Source organism: Lacerta agilis, chromosome 8 (assembly GCF_009819535.1).
Source record: "Lacerta agilis isolate rLacAgi1 chromosome 8, rLacAgi1.pri, whole genome shotgun sequence".
NCBI lineage: Eukaryota > Metazoa > Chordata > Lepidosauria > Squamata > Lacertidae > Lacerta > Lacerta agilis.
The window spans coordinates 62,873,964-62,892,884 of record NC_046319.1 but is presented as its reverse complement, the minus strand read 5'-3'; the positions used below and the strand labels follow the sequence as shown (position 1 = coordinate 62,892,884).

At 44.9% G+C, this 18,921-nt stretch overlaps 1 protein-coding gene across 1 annotated transcript; it reads right to left on the bottom strand.

Moving 5' to 3' along the window:
- Positions 1–4,566: 4,566 nt before the first annotated feature.
- LOC117051967 (ficolin-3-like) lies at positions 4,567–15,935 on the bottom strand. The gene is made up of 7 exons (XM_033158694.1): positions 15,796–15,935; positions 12,478–12,561; positions 12,321–12,397; positions 9,547–9,777; positions 8,105–8,234; positions 6,417–6,551; positions 4,567–4,875 (listed from the first exon to the last, which is right to left on the bottom strand). Exons 1-7 carry the CDS (start codon positions 15,884–15,886, stop codon positions 4,634–4,636), a joined length of 990 nt encoding a protein of 329 aa, XP_033014585.1. The 5' UTR covers positions 15,887–15,935; the 3' UTR covers positions 4,567–4,633.
- Between the last annotated feature and the right edge of the window lie 2,986 nt (positions 15,936–18,921).

Genomic DNA, 18,921 nt, shown 5'->3' with positions numbered 1-18,921 from the left:
AGACAGATGCCAAAAATAGGCAGGGCAGATAGAAATCTTGACCATGTGGGCTGGGGTAAAGGAGGGTTCCCAACCCCTGCTTTTTACGCACACTTTGAGAGAAAGGTGAAGTAAAAATGGTTTTCAACCTTCCATAAAAACCTCCAACTCTTTCCTAGTAATTGCAGGCCACTCACCTGTAATTTCCCTAACATATAGAATACTTGCCAAGGCCATTAAGGTAATCTCCAGCAGCTGCAATTTTTCCATTGGCCCTTTCCTGTACAACAATGTTGTCCTGTTCCTCCTCATTAACCATTTAGAAACCACAGAGTGTTTTCTTCCAGAGTTTTCATATTCCTGTACTAAAGTGTTCTGAAATGCAGAACGCCCTATGAGAAAAAATTAATGACTTCAAGTTAAGATGGCAAAAGATGTTACAGGTAAATTTATATCACAGAACCATGTTAAAATAGATTACACATTTGGCTGAACAAAATAAAAAATAATAAAAAAAATCCTTCCAGTGGCACCTTAGAGACCAACTAAGTTTGTTCTTGGTATGAGTTTTCGTGTGCATGCACACTTCTTCAGATACTGATAGTGCTGAGTCACTACCAACACATATGATGGGGAATTATTATAAGATTCTTTTAATGTCAGTGGGTACAACATGAGACTCTTAATCTAAGGGTTGTGGGTTTGAGCCCCCACATTGGGCAAAAGATTCCTCCATTGCAGGAGGTTGGACTAGATGACGATTGTGGTCCTTTCTAACCATGATTCTATGATTGTTGGTATTTAACATCTGATTAGGAAAGAGGTTGAGTATCGATGCTGGAAGTGAGAGAAATGGGGCTGATTTCTTGCATATGTGATGGAACTGTGATAAAGTTAAATGAGGGGGATTCTTTTTATTTAAAAAAAAAAAAACACCATTGAGGATATAATGGGCTATATTGAATTTTTAATCCTTTCCAAATTTGGGATATTGGAAGAATAATGGTCAAATCATACAATGATTGGGAATTCAATGAGAGCCTGACAAAACGTTGCTAGCCACTGAATTCAAAGTGTTGGTGCTGACCTTTAAAGCCTTAAACGGCCTCGGCCCAGTATTCCTGAAGGAGCGTCTCCACCCCCATCGTTCAGCCCAGACACTGAGGTCCAGCTCCGAGGGCCTTCTGGCGGTTCCCTCACTGCGAGAAGTGAAACTACAGGGAACCAGGCAGAGGGCCTTCTCGGTAGTCACGCCGCCCCATGGAACGCCCTCCCATCAGACATCAAGGAAATAAACAACTATCTGACTTATAGAAGACATCTGAAGGCAGCCCTGTTTAGGGAAGTTTTGTTTGATATTTTATTCTGTTTTTAGTGTTCTGTTGGGAGCCACCCAGAGTGGCTGGGGAGACGTGGCCAGATGGGTAGGGTATAAATGAAATGAAATGAAATGAAATAAAATAATAAAATAAAATGGAGAATTCCAGAACTGCTTTCAGTGGAAGAATGAGAGAAGGAAGACAGATGCGAAAGCTGTTTGCAAGTTTATGGCCCCCATTCATGATATTAAAAGTAATAACCAGCTAGAATTATTTGATGCATTTCCATTTTGTTAAAGTGATAAATAAGCTTCGAAATACCACGGATAAATGATTAAGTATACTTTCCTTGGGAGTGACAAGTACAGGAAATACAATGTTATACTATATTAAAACATAGAATTATTTTGTGTAAAAAAAAAAGGAAATGCAGAATACCTGTCTGACCTTTATCAGTTTAGAAACATATTAACTTTATTGTACGTTCCAGTAAGACACAAGTAAACAAAGGAGGAAGCATTAATTCCAGCAGGGCACTGTCTTATCTCCAGTGCGAGTTAATATCTATATGAATCCACTGAGAGTGGTCCTTAGTAGTTTTAGGGCAAGGTGCCATCAGTGGGCCAATGACACTCAGCTCCATTTCTCCATAAAATGGAGGGGCTGTGTAGTCACAGTGGGTGAGATGGATGAGGAGAAACAAGCTGAGCCTGAAACCTGGCAAGATGGAGACACCGTGGGTGAGTGGTTTCAGTGTCCCTGAGAAATTGGCCAACTGCCTGCCCTGGGTGGGGTTGCACTGCCCCTGAAGGAGCAGGTTCACAGTCTGCGGGTGCTGTGTCCATCTTTGTCACTGGAAACCCAGGTAGCCTCACTGGCTAGCTGCGGACAGTACGACGGAAATGACAGTTCCTGGAGTAGGAAAGCTTGGCCCCAGTGGTTCAAGCTTTCGTTACTTCAGGATTGGATTACTGCAGTGTGCTCTATGTGGGGCTTTGCTTTTGCTCCTTGATCTGGAAAACCACAGCTTGTGCAGGATGCTGCAGCAAGCTTGCTGACAGTGGTGAGACCCTGTTGGCATCTAACACCTTTGCTCAGAGACCTGCACGGATTGCCAATTTACTTTCAGGACCGCTCCCCCCCCCCATATATCCAATCGGCCACTTTGATCTGTGGAACTGGCACTGTTAATATTTTAGTGTGGCAGCACCTTCGTCCCTGCCTGTTGCCATTATTCAGGAGTTTTTGTTGTATCCTTTAGTGCCCCCTTAAAACACTTTTGCCTATGGCAACTTCAAACTGGTGGAATATGCACAGCTTGCAGACCTAACATATAGAATAAGAGAACAAGAAGAACATACGTTTAAGGAAGATTGGAAAATGTTTATTGAATATGTGGGGGGGGGGATTGTGTACACTTGAAAACGTTGGCAGATAAATTCAACAGTGTAAATAAGTTTCGATGGATGTAATAATGGAATACTGAATGGTTTGTGTAAAAATATGCAAGGATTTATGTTATGCAAAATTAACCATGGAACCTATCCAGACACGCAGAATCCAGACATGTGTTTTAATTTCTTTTTGGCATTGCTGATTTGAATGTTCTTAATACCTATTTTTACCTGTTGTTGTTGTTGTTTTAACTGATACTCGTAATGTTTTGATGTTGCCGCGAGTCTTTTTTGTTAAACTGCTCAAGAGTTTTTGTTACAATCAAGCGCTGAAGAAATGCTGTGAAATTAAATAACTATATAAATTTGTAAATAAACGTAAATATTACAAACCACCCAGGAGTCTCCAGTGATCTCCTCCCTAAAAGGAAACAAAATTGGGTAAGTGCTGTCCCACAACCCCTGGGATTTCTCATCACTCAGAGAAGCGGGGGGGGGGGGGGCCCTCATAAAAATATGTTTGTTTGTATACTTTTAACATGTATTACTACTTCCCTCAGAACTATGATAATTGCCGTTGTGTGATGGGAGGCCAGTGCTAGAGGCTGCTAACAGGGAATTGTCAGCATCCTTAGCAAAATACAATTCCCAGAATGCTTGGGTGGGAACGATCAGCTAAGATGGTATAAAACCGATATAAGTCAAGTAGACAACCACAGTCTGACAACAGAAAACAAAAGGAAACAGCTGGTGGAAGAAGTAAAGAGGATGGCAGTATGAAAACAGAGAATGGATAGGCCTGAAGCCTATATTGACTCACTTTTCCAATACCAATACACTCAGGGTCTTCCCGATTACAGCCCTAGCTTTATTAGTGCCTCTTTCTCATCCAGATATGACCCATGGTTGAAAATTGCCTTGTCAACCATGCCAGTATCCCTACATAACCTCTCTTGGCAACCAAAGTGAACCAAAGATAGAGACTTACCTTGAGGTCGAGGACATCCTGTCCTCTGCTTTCTCCTATTAAAAGCTCCCGCAAAAATCAGGACTGGAAAACGAAAGGTCTCCACTTGAAACCTTGGAAAGCTGTTGCCAGTCACAGCAGACAGGTTCACACTGCCCATTTAAAGCACTACACTACTACACAGCCATGGCTTTCCCCAAAGGATTCTGGGAGCTATAGTTTGCTAAGGGTACTGATAGCTGTGAAGAGGCCCCGATTCCCCTCACAGAGCTACAGTTATCAGAGCGGTTCAACAAACAATCCCACTTTGCGGGGAACTCTGGGAATTGTAGGTTTGGGAGGTGAATACTGCTCTCCTAACAGCTCTCGGCACCATTAACGAACTATAGCTCCCAGAATTCCCAGTCATGACAGTTTAAAGTGGTATTATAGTGCATTGAATGTATGGTGTGAATGTGGCCAGAATTAGGCTAGAGGGGACTGCTTCATTTACCGTAACTCAAAACAAAGTCAGACATATTCATTTACAAGGGTTGCCAAATATTAAGTATTCTAACTGGCAGTGGTGGACTTTAGGTGTGTTTTATTTGCACACTGCTTAGAGAGCTCTTTGATCAAGTAGCTAGCAAGCAAATAAATAAATACTGGTAGCTAGCTGCAGTTTCAACATTTGAGTATTTTGTTGAATAAACCAGGTACTTTGGGCTGGATTGTATTATTATTATTATTATTATTATTAATTGATTTAGGCCTTTGTGATTTTAAATTTCTTGCTTCTTAGGCATCCTCAGTATGGACAGTAAACATTTTGCCCTAATGGAGCCTCTCCCTCACCTATTAAAAGCTTGAAAGGATTTTGGAAGCAGAATAATCCCTCATGCAAAATAAAGAGACACACAAACACCCATTTAGCTGCTTAATTTTTGCTTTACTCATTCCCTTGGGTTGATTTCTAGGCCTCCATTGGGATCTCTTTAGCGAATCTTCATCTCTGTGCGCTTGTAGGAGGTGCCAACGCCCTTGCCAGTTGCCCAGTCAATGCCATAGAGCTGCCCTTTCCGATCACCAATTGGATAGCCTCCGTTCAGGTTGGACGCGTAGCAGTTGACATACCACCAAGCTCCATGCACAGTGACAGCGCAGTTCTGCTCCCCGGTGTCATTGTCATTGTCATAGGTGGAAAAACGCTGCCCCCTGTGAACGGCCATGGAGTCACCTGCAGAAGAGAAAGAGGTGGTGTAAAAGTACTCTCTTTTTTCCTTTATCTGCTGCCCATTACATTTCTCTCCCCACCGCCCCTCCAGCCTCAACGCCTCTGGGTCTGAGGAAGCTTTGGTCAAAGTGCCTTTTCCATGTCAGTAGGCCCTGGTGGGCTCATCTGGTTGAGAGGAGCAGCAGCCCTTTGATCAGCATTGAACGGCTGCTGGGTGTGAGAACAAACACTTTAATTTCCCCCAGTGCCCCCAGTGCAGTACTGCTCCAGGGCACTGTAGGAAATTTAAATGGTAGCTCTAGGCACAGGGGTGGGGGCAGGTAAGGTGCCAGTGATGTGTCCTGTCAGGAGCTGGAGACCTGGCAGCTCCTACCTATGTCACTTAAATAACGCAGATGGAGTGCAGAGAAAAGAGAAATCCTGATAACCGTTTACTGAGGAAATTGAACAAAAACAGTGTATAATGTGAGGAGAAAGGAACAGAGGGGTTTTGTCCTTCTTTCGGCAGAAGCCTTGTACGTGGAAGGGAGACAGTCAACCAGACATATGTACAGAGGAAAACTCCCTCAGAGCAACATAACCAATCTGAGCGTGTGCTACCTCAGCAAACATCATGCAGCTCTGCCAGGTTGCTAAGCCGCACCTCTCCTCTTGGCTAGCTGACTTTAACAGTAACAGAATACAGGTGGGTAGCCGTGTTGGTCTGCCATAGTCAAAACAAAATAAAAAATTCTTTGCAGTAGCACCTTAGAGACCAACTAAGTTTGTTCTTGGTATGAGCTTTCGTGTGCATGCACACTTCTTCAGATACACTGAAACAGAAGTCACCAGGAGAACACATCAATCTCCCAGGACATTCTATAAAAGATCTCAAAGTAGCTGTCTTAATACAAAGAAATTTCATAAATAGACTGGAAAGAGAAGTGGCTGAATTGCAACTAATCACCAAACTTAAAACCATGGAGAAACCTGGTCTGAACAAAGACATTGGATTCTTATCTCATTATACATGACAAAGCTATCTTTAGCCATCTCACCCCTTGCCTTTCCCTGCAAGGCTAATTGCAGCCGTTAATAAGAGTCGTCAACAGGTTTTCCACACCTATCAGCTGATCACCCATTCCCACCACCCTTCTGAGTAATACCCCTCCCCACTCCCTCACTATATTTAAGGATCTGGTGACTTCTGTTTCAGTGTATCTGAAGAAGTGTGCATGCACACGAAAGCTCATACCAAGAACAAACTTAGTTGGTCTCTAAGGTGCTACTGGAAAGTTACAGAATAAACCCTTTAGTTGCACACAGGATGATCTCTGCTGTTACACTTCCAACAGCTGCCACTGCTGGAGTGATGAAACAGTAATTTTAGGCAAATCACTCGACCTGTCAGTCACCTGATACCACCTGATGTCAGGCACAGAGATCCGTTATCTCCAATCTATGCACTAAATGCCTCTGACCAGGGACAGTTCCCAACTCCTGGTTTAAAGCGGCATGCGAACCAGGCCACAGTGCGTGTGGAAAGCAGGTTTGTAATCCCTCACCTGCAGAGCCACCCAGGAATTGCCCCAAGACAAGCTGATACTTCTCCTCTTCTCCCCTGAGCTGGAAGGACTGGTAATGAGCAAAGGTTTTGTGGTCATCAAAGTCTACCAAGTCCACACGCAGCTGGTGCTCCCCTAAGGAAAAGACAGAAATTCAGCACAACTTTGCCTTTTGCACTTGAAAAACTTATGTGCGATGTGGCACAAGAAAATATTTTCAAAGCAGCCTCTAGAAGGTTGTCCACAATGGGACGTGGCCCTCAGGCTGAAAAATGGTTCCTGTGCCTGTCATATCAAAACACATCACTAGGTGTCTTAACATTTTGAACTGGGGGCTGCTATCAGAAGAGTGGGGTGGAAGAGGGTAGTGGAGACATTGTATTTTTTAAATCCTGCACAGATAGGATGCTGCAAAATAAATCCAGTATTATTGTTGTGGTGGAATAAAAACACAGCTCTCTTTTGCCTCCCCGAGGCTCACAATAGCATAGCAGGTCCCTGCTACTGGCCTGGAAAGAATGTTTTTCCAGATAGGGATCGGCAAATATGTCCTTTCTGGTTTCTTTTAGATTTCCAGTCGTAAGTTCAGTTCCCCACATTTTTACATCAGTTTTAAATGAATGAATGCATTTGTGTGGGAATATACACATTTATGCACACTGTTTTCCCCAATATAATGCCCTTTTGTACATTGTTCCTATGCAGGCACATCCAGCTCCCAAGAGACTGCAATCTACTCCCATTATAAAAAATGTCATTGGAGGGACGAGGAGCGTGCGTGGGGTGTGTGTGTGGAAGGAGGTGGCTAACTGGACGCGGGAGGGAGTTTAAGTGGGGGGCGGGAAGGGAGGCAAAAGTTCTCTCTCTGAGGATTGAGTCGGCTTCTCTCCCCCCCCCCCACCCCACCAAACCAGCCCTTTCTCTCTCCCCCCCATCAAAGGGACACGGATCCTGAACGCACCTGCCTGCCCTCCTTCCTTCCCTCCCCAGCATTCTCCGCCGCCACTGGGAAGACCGGGCAGTTGACATTCCTTGTGCTTGCCGCCTGGCCTGGCCTTCCCTGCTGCTGCGGTGGCGGCAGAGGAACCCAGCACCGGGGCCACTGCTGCAGCAGTGATAGCCAGGCCAGGTGACATTCCTCGCACTTGCCGCCCAGCCCGGCCTTCCCAGCAGCAGCGGCAGAGGGACTCAGCGCCGGGGCAGCTGCTGCAGTCAGGCCGGGCGGCAAGCGAGCAAACAAGGAAGGAATGTCGCCGTTCCCCCCACCCCACCCCCAGTGCTGGGTTCCACCACAGGGAAGGCCGGAATGGGTAGCAAGCTCAAGGAATGTCGCCCGACCCTGCCTTCCCAGCGGCAGCAGCAGGACCCAGCATGGGGGGGACGACGATATTCCTTACCCACTTTATTTAATCTACTGGTCGGTCGCGGTCAAGCAGTTGGGCATGTCTGCTGACTAATACACTCATTTGTATGCAGACTTTACCCTTGCACACAAACTTTTTGTACACATTACTTAGCTGGAGAACTGCACTGCAAAATTCAGAGAAGTGTGAACTTTGAGGTGTGGCTGTGTTCCAGTTCACAAACAGTTTCAGAAAGTGCAGATTACGCAACTTCAGCTTTCATTGTAAACCAAATCTAATTTCTCCCCCACCCTTATCCCCAGATCAAAGGTGGGGTTTCGTTACCCTCCCGCGTCAGGAGATGAATGTTTTCGTTGCCCAGCCAGAATTCCGATAGCTGGTTCCCAAAGCCTTTCTTGTAGTCATTCCAGGTACGGTAGAAATCAACAGACCCATCCAACCGCTTCTGAAACACCTGAGAAAGAGATATAGAAACAAATATAGCAGAAAATGAGTACGCTGCCTGTAAATGTATTGTTTCCTCATTCAGTCTCTCACACCCAGTGTTTGCGTGGCAGGGGCTATGGCAGGGGTCCCCAAACTAAGGCCCGGGGGCCAGATGCAGCCCAATCACCTTCTAAATCTGGCCCGTGGACGGTCCGGGAATCAGGGTGTTTTTACATGAGTAGAATGTGTTCTTTTATTTAAAATGCATCTCTGGCTTATTTGTGGGGCCTGCCTGGTGTTTTTACGTGAGTAGAATGTGTCCTTTTATTTAAAATGCATCTCTGGCTTTTCTGGTCTCTGACCGTAATAAAAACTATTCATTCATTCATCTCTGGCTTATTTGTGGGGCATAGGAATTCGTTCATATTTTTTTTCAAAATATAGTCTGGTCCCCCCACAGGGTCTGAGGGACAGTGGACAGGCCCCCTGCTGAAAAAGTTTGCTGACCCCTGGGCTATGGCCTTCTAGTTGTTGTTTGACTTCACACCTCAGCACCCCTAGCTATTGACCATGCCTGATGGGGTTGCTAAGAGTTCCAGTGCAGCAACATTTGGAGTGCAAGAGGCTTCCCACCCTAGGTTTCACAGGCATGTGTGCGCAGTATCTGTAGGAATGCGGACCTGGAAAATGACATCCTGGATTTGGGCTGCGTTGTGTTGGAAGGTATGGGTAGGGGATTTTTAAGGCAGCCAACTTCTGGGCTAGGAGTATCAGTGTTTGTTTTTATTTTAATTTGCTGGTTAGTGGGTTGGAAAAACTGCCGTGTTCTCATGTTAGCGTAATGCCAAAGTTTTCCATTGCTGTTATTTTGTGTGTGTGTGTGTGTGTGTGTGTCTCAGAGAGAGAGCTTGATTTTCCCATGTTGTATGGAATGTTAATGTTTCTTTAATTTTCTTCTCTATGTTATCTGTGTATATGTTTTTTTAAGTGCAAATTACTTGGAGAGCGTTTAGGTGACAAGTGGCAAATAAATTATTAAACCTAGCGGGAGCAAAAATCCCAGTAACAACACAGTGGACGCTTGGGTTGCGAACGTGATGCGTGCGGGAGGCACGTTTGCAACCCGCAGCGCCGCATCTGCGCACACGCAGGTCGCGATTTGGTGTTTTTGCGCATGCGTGTGCGCCGAAACCCGGAAGTAACCCGTTCCGGTACTTCTGGGTTCGGCGCAGAGCGCAACCCGAAAACATGTAACCCTCAGCGAACGCAATCCGAGGTATGACTGTACAGGGTGTAGTACACTGCAGTAGCACTGCCTTCAGCTCAAGGCAGCCACTCACCAGCCAGCCCCCTCCATCGGTATCCATGTCACAGAAGACCCTCAGGGGCCGGCAGCCCGGCAGATAGATGGTGTGCCAGCCGCTCAGGAACTCCCCCTTGCTCAGCAGCTCCTTGCAGCTTCTTGGCGCTGGGAGAATATGCCAAATGACAAAAGGCAAGACAAAAGGCAACAGAGGCAGGAAATGTAGCAAGCTAGGAATACCACCATAGCTCATAGCTGTCAACCTTCCCTTTTTTTTGCAGGAAATTCCTTATTCGAATAGGGGGATTTCCCGCAAAAAAGGGGGGGAAGGTTGACAGCTATGCCATAGCTCCCAATTAATGTCATTATATGATTATTATTTATATGCTACTTAATGCCAAATTAGGCTTCTAAGCTGTTTTACAAGTATAAAAACCAATAAGAGAAACATTCAGATATAAACATCTGGAATAAAAACACATAATAAAAGTATCTGTGGCGGAATAATGCCTGCTGATGATTCAGGTTCATCATGGGTTAACCTATCACTCCCATGTTAGGTAGGTATTCCCTGGGAGGCGGAGCTAGTTGGCATTCTAAAAGGAGGGGGGAACAACCATTAAAAGGCAGTTGGGGGTTTGGCAGTTGGGGGTGGAGGGTGGAGTGAGAAAATGAGAGGTTAGGCTTTGGGGAATGGGAGGAAAGGTCATTACCATTGCTAAAGGGATGCAGGAAATATTATAACTAAGCTGAATTATATGAGAAGAAGATTTGTACCAGTAATAACCCGAGACATCCATGTTTTCAAGTTACCTAATAAAGTTAAATGTGTTTAAACATTCGCTGACTGTGGCAGTGTATCAGTACCTTAAGAGGTGTGACTAAGAGGAGAGAACAAAGCTTTCCTGTGGAAGAGGAAACTGTTTGCTTATTCTCCTGTCATACAGAGGGCTGGACAGTGAAGCCAAGTGTGCCACTTATTTGCCTAAAGGGAAGGCAGACTGCAGTAGTTGGGAACCCTGGTAGGGAGATCCCATAGGTGGCAAGAGGTTTTCAAACGTAGAGCCCTGAGGTACCCCAGAGACAACTCCCATATGAACACTAAAGGATTCATCCTGGTTGTCAGTGAAACCTAGGGAGAGTCACTGTTGGGGAAGTATTGAGGGAGGGGGAAATAGGATCCCTCACAGTACCCAATTAAAACTCTAAAATATAAGCATCCAGAATTAAATCCTGCTAAACCAGAACACCAATTAAATAGTTCAAACAGTTCAAAAGCCAGCAGAATGCCAATACAGATGGGGGCCTCTCTTATTCAGCAGGGAGTGAATTCCATAACATCAGCACTACCAATGAAAAAACCTGCATATATTGATGACAGTGCATTAAGACCACTCCATAGGTTCATTTTAACTTATTTAATGCAGCGGTTCCCAAAGAGGGTGGTACCACCCCTGGGGGGAATAGGGGGATTACCTAGGGTGGGGAGCGCTGGAAGTGTGAATGAGATTTTGAAAAGCTGGTATCACTGGATCAAGTTCATTGGTTTTGTTGAATTATCTAACTAATTGGTTTTAATTGGATTTTGAATGAATGTGCCATTAATTATGACTGTTGTGAATTTCATTATGTTATTATCTTCCCTATTCGGCTGTCCAAACCACTATTCTGAATAAATATTTTTATAGGATGGGGTAGGGAGCACTGGGGATGGGTTTGTGGAACCAAGGGGGCAGTGGACAAAAAAGCTTGGGAGCCGCTGGTTTAATGTATTATTCCTGTTGCTTACGACACAGTTTGAAGCTCACTTTTTCACATTGTATACTATACAAAAGCTGCGTTTCTCATTTTGCTATTTGTGTTTGTGAGAGTGATCTTGTTTAGTCTGTCTGCTTTTAGCCTAGAAGTGTTCCAACAGGTCGCTAGTGCAGATTACAAATTTTACTCCACATTTTTAAACTGGCCCTTGGGTAAAAGAGACATCCTTTTATCTCTACGTTTTATAACACTTCTACATTTATAAGGCGTGTGAAACTTCATTCACTGGGGCTTTTGAAGCATTTAGAAGCAGCCCCTGCTTTGCCTAATGATGTTGGGATTTTATCAGCAGCTCAGTCGCGTTTCGTACCACGAAAAGGGAATGTTAAACCATATATAATGAATGAATGAAAGGAAGGAAGGAAGAAAAGCTGTGGGATTTCAAAGTCCGCATATGCCTTTGAAGAAAGGAGAATTGTGGGAGGCTTTGAAGGGCTCACAATGGGCTCGCTTCCTTATCGTGGCAGTCCTGAGGAACTACTGTCACGTAAGCAATTAGGGTAGGCAACGTGGTGCCCTTCAGATGCTGCTGGACTACAATTCCCATCATCCCTGTTGGCACCATGTTGACTACCTATGGCGTAGGTATTTGGGGGCAGGTTGTAGATCATTATATAGTACACTAGGGTTGAAGCCCTACTTGCTTCACTCGCCAACCCCCTACACCCTCCCTTTCCAACTCACCAACTGCTGCCCCCCTTCCTTTAAACTTTGTCAACCCCCACCTTCCTTCCACAACACCTGCCCAACCCCTCCGCCCTCCCTCCCTTTGCACCTCACAAAAGAAAACCTTGGACCTCACCAGTTCTCTGCAGCTCACCTGGGCCCCCTTCTGGCTTGCCTGCATCTCTGTCCTCCAGTTCCTTCATCCTTTCCTCACCTGGGCTACTTGCCTGGGCTGCCCACCCTCATCTCTGTTCTCCAGATCCCTCCCCTTTGCTTCACCTGGGTTAATTGTCTGAGCTGCCCACCTGCCGCCTCTCCTCACATCACCTTGACCTGCATCTCTGTCCACTGATCCACCTGCTGGACGGCCCAGTAGCTCGTCACACTGTAGTTCTCAGTGCTACCTGTCTGGGGCAAACTGAACTGCAATGTGATTGTGATTTTATGTATTAAGAGTTTGAGGATTATTATAAAGTTGAGCCACTAGATGGCAGAGGGTTCATTTCCCGAGAGAAGCAAGAAAGAAACTCACAGGTGTGGCAGAGGGCCAAAAGATATCCTGGATCACCTGATATTTAAAGAAAACAAACTTGTTACTAAGCAAATCGTAACAATACACTGAAGGCGAAATGATTCCAAAACCCACAATTGGGCAATACCTTGATTAGGACTCACCAAAATGTCACAAACTTGTGGCATGCTTTCCAGTTCTCCAGAACTCTTCATCAGGCGAGATGTCACCCATAAAGGGTGGGGTAGAGAGTTGAGGGAAATAGGGGGGGGGGGAGTGTACAAAACTAAGGCTGATGTTGTAGCCATGAGGTCAGCTGGTAGACCGAAGGGAGTCTGCAGGCTAAGTTCCTCCCAACAAGTGCTGCAGTTATCAAGTTTCACACCTGCCAACCAAAATTAATCCCTGACTTTGCTTAATTGAAGATTTCCGGGCTTCTCTTTATTTCTGCTTTTGGCATATCCAGGATCTGGAGTAGTTGTTTTTTTTAAAGAGGTGGGACAGATCCTACTCCCCTCACAGAGTTAGAATCCCCCAAGTTGCTTAACAATAAATGCCTCTTCTCCATGAACTCTGGAAACAGCAGCTCTGTGAGGAGAATTGGGGTCTCTTGACAACTCTTGGCACAATTAACAAACTACAGCTCCTAGGATTCTCAGGGGTTCTTGCTGCTCCAGGAAACCCAGGACATCCCTTCAGGATGGCAAAGCTTCTCATCACCCGAAAGACCCACAACCTGCACTTCTGTGGGAAATGATAGGAAACGAAGTATTTCACACCCTATGCTAACGTTAGTGTCCACCTGAGATTAGACCCTGTTTCAAGGATGGGGAGGCTCACATGTGGCCCTTGAGGCCTCTCTGTTCTGGCCCTCCCCTGTCTTCAACAAGCTATACACCTTATTTGATGCCTGGCTGGAATGCGTCCTTGAACTCCAGTGAGGAGCTTCCGCCTTGCCTGGATGGAGGGGGTAGGGAGGGATCTGTGAGTGCGAAGAAACTGCTCTTCTGGACAAAAGTAAAATTCACATTCATTGCTCTGCTTACTTTTAGCTCTGCCAGCAGGTGGCCCTGGAATTTTGCCCAGGTGTGGCCCATAGGCTGAAAGGTAATCTCTCAGCCCTGGTAATCAGCCATGCTTCCTCAGAAATGGTTTGCTGTCTTCTAGCAGTGGAGACCTTTGTTGGCTGGGTGGGCCAGACCCTTATCTGACCCTGACCCCTTGGCAAGCCAACTTTGACAGGTGGGTGGGACAACCCACCTGTCAACCACCTGATGTCATTATGATGTTAGAGGACTGGCAGGTGGTTTATCCTTTCCACCTGCCAGAGCACTTATCTCCTTGTTTATTTAAAAGCATTTATAAGCCGCTTAAGCCGCTTAATATTTAAACATTTATAAGCCACTTATAAATGGCCACCTCATGAGAAGAGAAGACTCCCTGGAAAAGACCCTGATGTTGGGAAAGATGGAGGGCACAAGGAGAAGGGGACGACAGAGGATGAGATGGTTGGACAGTGTTCTCTAAGCTACTAACATGAGTTTGGCCAAACTGCGAGAGGCAGTGAAGGATAGGCGTGCCTGGCGTGCTCTGGTCCATGGGGTCACGAAGAGTCGGACACGACTGAACAACAACAAATCCACTTAGAGATTTTTTTAAAAAATCTCTTAAATGGCATACCTTAAAATAAAAATGAAAGGATACATCCTAAAAACAACAAAACAGCAATATATGACAGCAAACACTCAAACAGGAATTAGCAGATTCAAACATACAAAACAGGGTCCAATCTTATGAGCCCGAGTAAAAAGAAGTGTCTTTGTAAGACGTCTGAAACAACTGATGGTCACTGTTTCACATATGGCAGAGGGAAGGGCATTCCATAATACAGGAGCAAGAGGAGAAACTGCCCGTTTTCAGTTCACCATGATATTCCATCACTGGGAACCACAGGTCAAGGAACTTTGCCATCCCTATATGCTCAACACTTCCCTTTCTGTAGGGATGCAGCAGGCTTGAAGTCACCGCCCATCAGCTGACAAGCAGTGAGCAACCTTTCTCTCTGCAAGGATCAGCTGTGCTATCCATGAAGAACTTGCATGTGCAGCAGTGCCAGCTGCAGCCCTACCTGCTCCACCCCTGATGTTACATATTGGCCCAGGTGTGGGGCAGGTGGACACGGTTCAGGGGAAACGGCTCCACAGGCCAGATTGATACCTGTGCTGGGCCAAAATTGCCCCATGGACCAGGAGTTCCTTACCCCTGCTATGTTCCGTAAAAACTTACACCCCTGGGCATTATGCAGAGGACCACGATTCAGAACTGGCTGCTTAGTATATAGGGGTATAGGACAGGCCATGTGACACTGACAACTCTATCAGAGGAGAAAGTTTCAACCAGGGGGACATGGGGAAAACAGCCAGGCAGGTGCTTCCATTGCCCTAACATCTGCTGTTTGAGGCAGTCACCTCCCTTTGCCTAATAGTAGTCTGCACTGCACCAGTATCACAGTTCAAAGGACAGCATAATTCCACAGAGGGGAGTGGTAATTAAGTGGAAAATAAAAACCTCAACTTTTACTTTTGCTCAGGGCTTCAGAAAACCTTATAGCTTTGTGTGTGTGTGTGTGTGTTTGTGTGTGTAATTTCAGGAAAGAGAAACAGTCATTTTTCCCCTTTCCCAGGCCCCGATGCCTTCCTTTCTAGGACTCAGGATTGAAACCCCCCTCTTCATCCTCCTGAAATAATTCTGGGAGCTGAGTTATTTAGCCTCTCAGCTCACATTCCTCCAACCCTAGTTTATCTACCAGAAACTATTAAGGGCTTGAGCACACCAGTTCCCTCTTCCGTCTCCACTTCCCACAAAATCTCATCTGACACCTGAATGCTTTCAGAAGTTCAAAGGTCCTCATCAGACCATTTGGTGTTTTGCTTTGAAAAACAATAATTTACAAGCATATATGTGTACCCTGTGTACCCAGGGATATGCCGACCTTCAAGTATGTAGAAATGACTCACAAAAATGTAGAAACCACCCCTCCCATCATGAGCTTTGTATGATGTTCAGCATTCTCCAAGGGTGGAAGAGGCCATGGTTCATTCGTGGAACACATGCTTTTCATGCAGAAGGTCCCAGGCTCAACCACGGCATCTCCAGTTATGACTGGGGAAGACTCTCCCCCCACCCTCCATATGAAATCTTGGAGAGCTGCCAATATGGAGCTAGCAGGACCATTGGCCTGACATGGTATAAAACAGCTTTACTTACTGGCAAGAAATTAAAATCTCTTACCTGGGCATGTGTTGGTATCACCAGCTACCTCCATCCAGGTGGGAAAACAGAGCAAGGCTGCAAAAACCCTGTAGCGCAGCTCCAAATGCATGGCTTCCTTGTTCCTCTGTGCAATTCACTCATCTCCCTGCCCTGCTCTCCTTATATACTTGCTGGGACCGATGACATTACAGGCAGCTTATATTGGGAAAATTTCCCATCATGGTTCCATTTCAAGAAAGCAGCAATAAAGAACTATTATTGGCTATTAATTTCCCATTCCCCAGAGGGTATGTGTAGAGGTGGTGAAGAGGTCAGGTTTTGCTTCACTCAAATAGCATAACGTGTGCCAGACTTCAAATCAATAGTCTCTTTCTTCCTTTAAAGGAAGCTGTAACATGCACAACTTCACTTTGTGCAGTGGACTTTCCCCTTTTATTTGCCTAATGAGTAGGGGTGAAAACAACATTCAGAAAAGGCAAATTGGATACTGAGCTCTTCCCTGTTTGCATGTTCATGAATGTTTGAGAGCCGATCAGGTTTCGAGTGACTGTTGGCATTTTCACAATGATTTTTTTTTTGCAGCACACACACACACACAAAATCCAAAACACACAAAACTGAAGGGCAGCTGTTTAGAAGATGGCATTATAATGTTGCAACTGTTTCTTGAACTGTGTATTCCCTTGAACTCTGTTTTATGGAGGTGCTAAAGGAGCCATTAACATTTGTTCCCGGGTTTCTTATCTGTTTTGTCTCTCCAGTGCATGGCGACAGGATTGTTCACTTGGGGGTGGAGGGAAGTCGTAAAGCTTACTGGTTCTAGCCTAGCTTTATAAAGAAAACAGAGATCATTTCTTCATTGTGCAAGGGTTCTCATTTCTCACCCTCAGTTCATCATGTCATGTTTTTCATTTATTTCTCACATGGAAGAGGAAACAACCCAGAGACTATTTTAACATTGGGAAGGACAGGCAGTAAATATTTTTACCTAAAATGTAAATGTTACTGGATTTTTTTTTGGGGGGGGGGGGGTCATGTTTCTTTTCTATATTGAGCAAGTAGCATATTTTTAAAGACACAGAATTCATGACTACAGCCCATACCCTGGCCTGGAAAGTCAATACTTCTGTGTTAGTCTGAGTGTCTCATGCCATACCCATTGACTTCTATGTCACTTGTGTGCAAACACCACCCTGTGAATGTATTCTAAATCATGATGTGGGGACTATTAAAAGCAGGTTTGGAGAGGGAGAGAGAGGATGAGGTTTGCTACGACAGCTATATGTAGCAGTAAGTCCAAGAGAACACCATGGGGGCTTGGTCTCCAAGCACAAAGAAGGAAAGAGAGAGTGTGGGGTGAGGGGAAGAGAGAATAAATTAGGAATGGAGAACATTTATCCTGATCCAATGCATGTCTATTCTGCAGTTAATTCTATCCAGTTCAATCCCGGTTACTTCCTAGCAAAGTGTGCATATGATTTGTTTCATCTTGATTCTTTCCCAGTCTTCTTGTGGCAAATAATATATAAATAATATTGATATAGATAGATAGATAGACTCACAGAAACAACATCCAAGTAACTTCCTCTACCCAAATACACACTTTTAAAAAGCTGGGTAAGATTCTGTTAAAACTAACTGAAATGGACGTTGCATTCTGATGACTTCACATTGTGCACAACTCTAGATAAAATTCATTATCTCTGGGGGCATACAAATGGATGGTGATAATGGGTAATGAGAAACTTTACATTTACAGGGCTCATAATTTTTCGAAGAATCAAAGCCAATTAGGTGATAAGAATAGTCCAAAGGTTCCCTGTTTGAGTTTTTATGAACCATTTTGCAAAATGAATAGTGTTTGTCCTAGGGAATTGCGGGGGGGGGGGGGGGAGACTTGTCACATCTGTGATTGCAAATCCCATCCCTACTAATGAGTATGAGCATACGTGGGCTTCTGTTAGGAACGAGCAGAGCTTTTTTTCAGGGGAAACTCACAGGAACTCAGTTCCGGCACCTCTCAGGTGGGCACCATTGCCATTCTAAGAGAATGAGGGAGGTGTTCATGGTGAGTTCTGGCATCTCTTTTTCTAGAAAAATAGCACTGGGGATGAGAGAGAAATATGATCCCGTTTGCATTTAAAAGACACAGAGAAGCTGAAATTGTTCTGCGCCGAGAAAGAGTTGTGACTTTGGTGACCCCCCCCCCCCGGAAACCTAATGGGGACATAAGATCTGTTAGTGCTCAGGATGCATATATGTATAGAGAAAAACCATATATCCTAAAGTATCAATCCAGGGCACTATGAAAAATTTAAACAGTGGCTCTCAACCTCCCAGCATTCAGGATGCTGCTGCTGCTGCTCCCTCCCTGTGAAAGCTCGACAGAGCCTACTAATGGGCACCCAACCCACCACCCTGCAAAATCCATCCCTGCTGTTAAGGTCTAACCTCTCACCTCTGGCACTCTCTCAGACCGGAGCCATCGTGCTGTTTTAGAAATGTACCTTTTCCAGTGCTTGCATATATTTCCAGGGATGCATCATAACGAGAACGGCAGGGACCACCTATAAATCTGATTTTATTATCCTGAAACCGCTTTGAGAACCATTATGGCTGAAGACTGCAAATAAATAATCAAGGTAAACAACTCTGAGCACAGCCTTTTCTTTAAAGGAAATTAAGAAATAAGTTGCTATATTTCACTGTGCCTCTGGTTCTCGGGGGGGGGGGGGAGGGTCCAGTACATACATTCTTTGCTCAGCTCTGCCAAACACAGCCAATGAACTCATGCAACAAGAACACATTGCCTCTATATCATCCCAATATGAAGCTCCCAGGTTCAATAGCTTTAGCTAGAGTACGGTAATATTAAGTATTTGTTAACAGGATGGTGGTAAGTTCCTGCCTGCCTTGGACTCTGGGTTAGTAGTGCTGTGAAGAGTGGTTTAATGAGTACATGTATTGGTTTTTATCTTGGACGGTTGGGGGAACAGAGAAGATATGTAGCGGGGGGGGGGTCTTTTCTTTTTTACCTTATGTATAAATTTTCACTCTTGCAAGCTGCCCAGAAAAGCCGCTTAGAAATATTTCAATTAAACCAATTTTCCAGTAGGGTGATGTTATAAAATCAGTAGCTGACAG

What these genes read in the sequence shown, in the direction of transcription:
- LOC117051967 (XM_033158694.1), bottom strand. Translation starts at nt 15,886, where the DNA reads ATGCATTTGGAGCTGCGCTACAGGGTTTTTGCAGCCTTGCTCTGTTTT. An exon ending in CCGATGGAGGGGGCTGGCTG is followed by an intron (nt 8,235 to 9,546) that starts GTGAGTGGCTGC and finishes TCTCTTTCTCAG; the next exon opens with GTGTTTCAGAAGCGGTTGGA. An exon ending in TCATCTCCTGACGCGGGAGG is followed by an intron (nt 6,552 to 8,104) that starts GTAACGAAACCC and finishes TCTTTTCCTTAG; the next exon opens with GGGAGCACCAGCTGCGTGTG.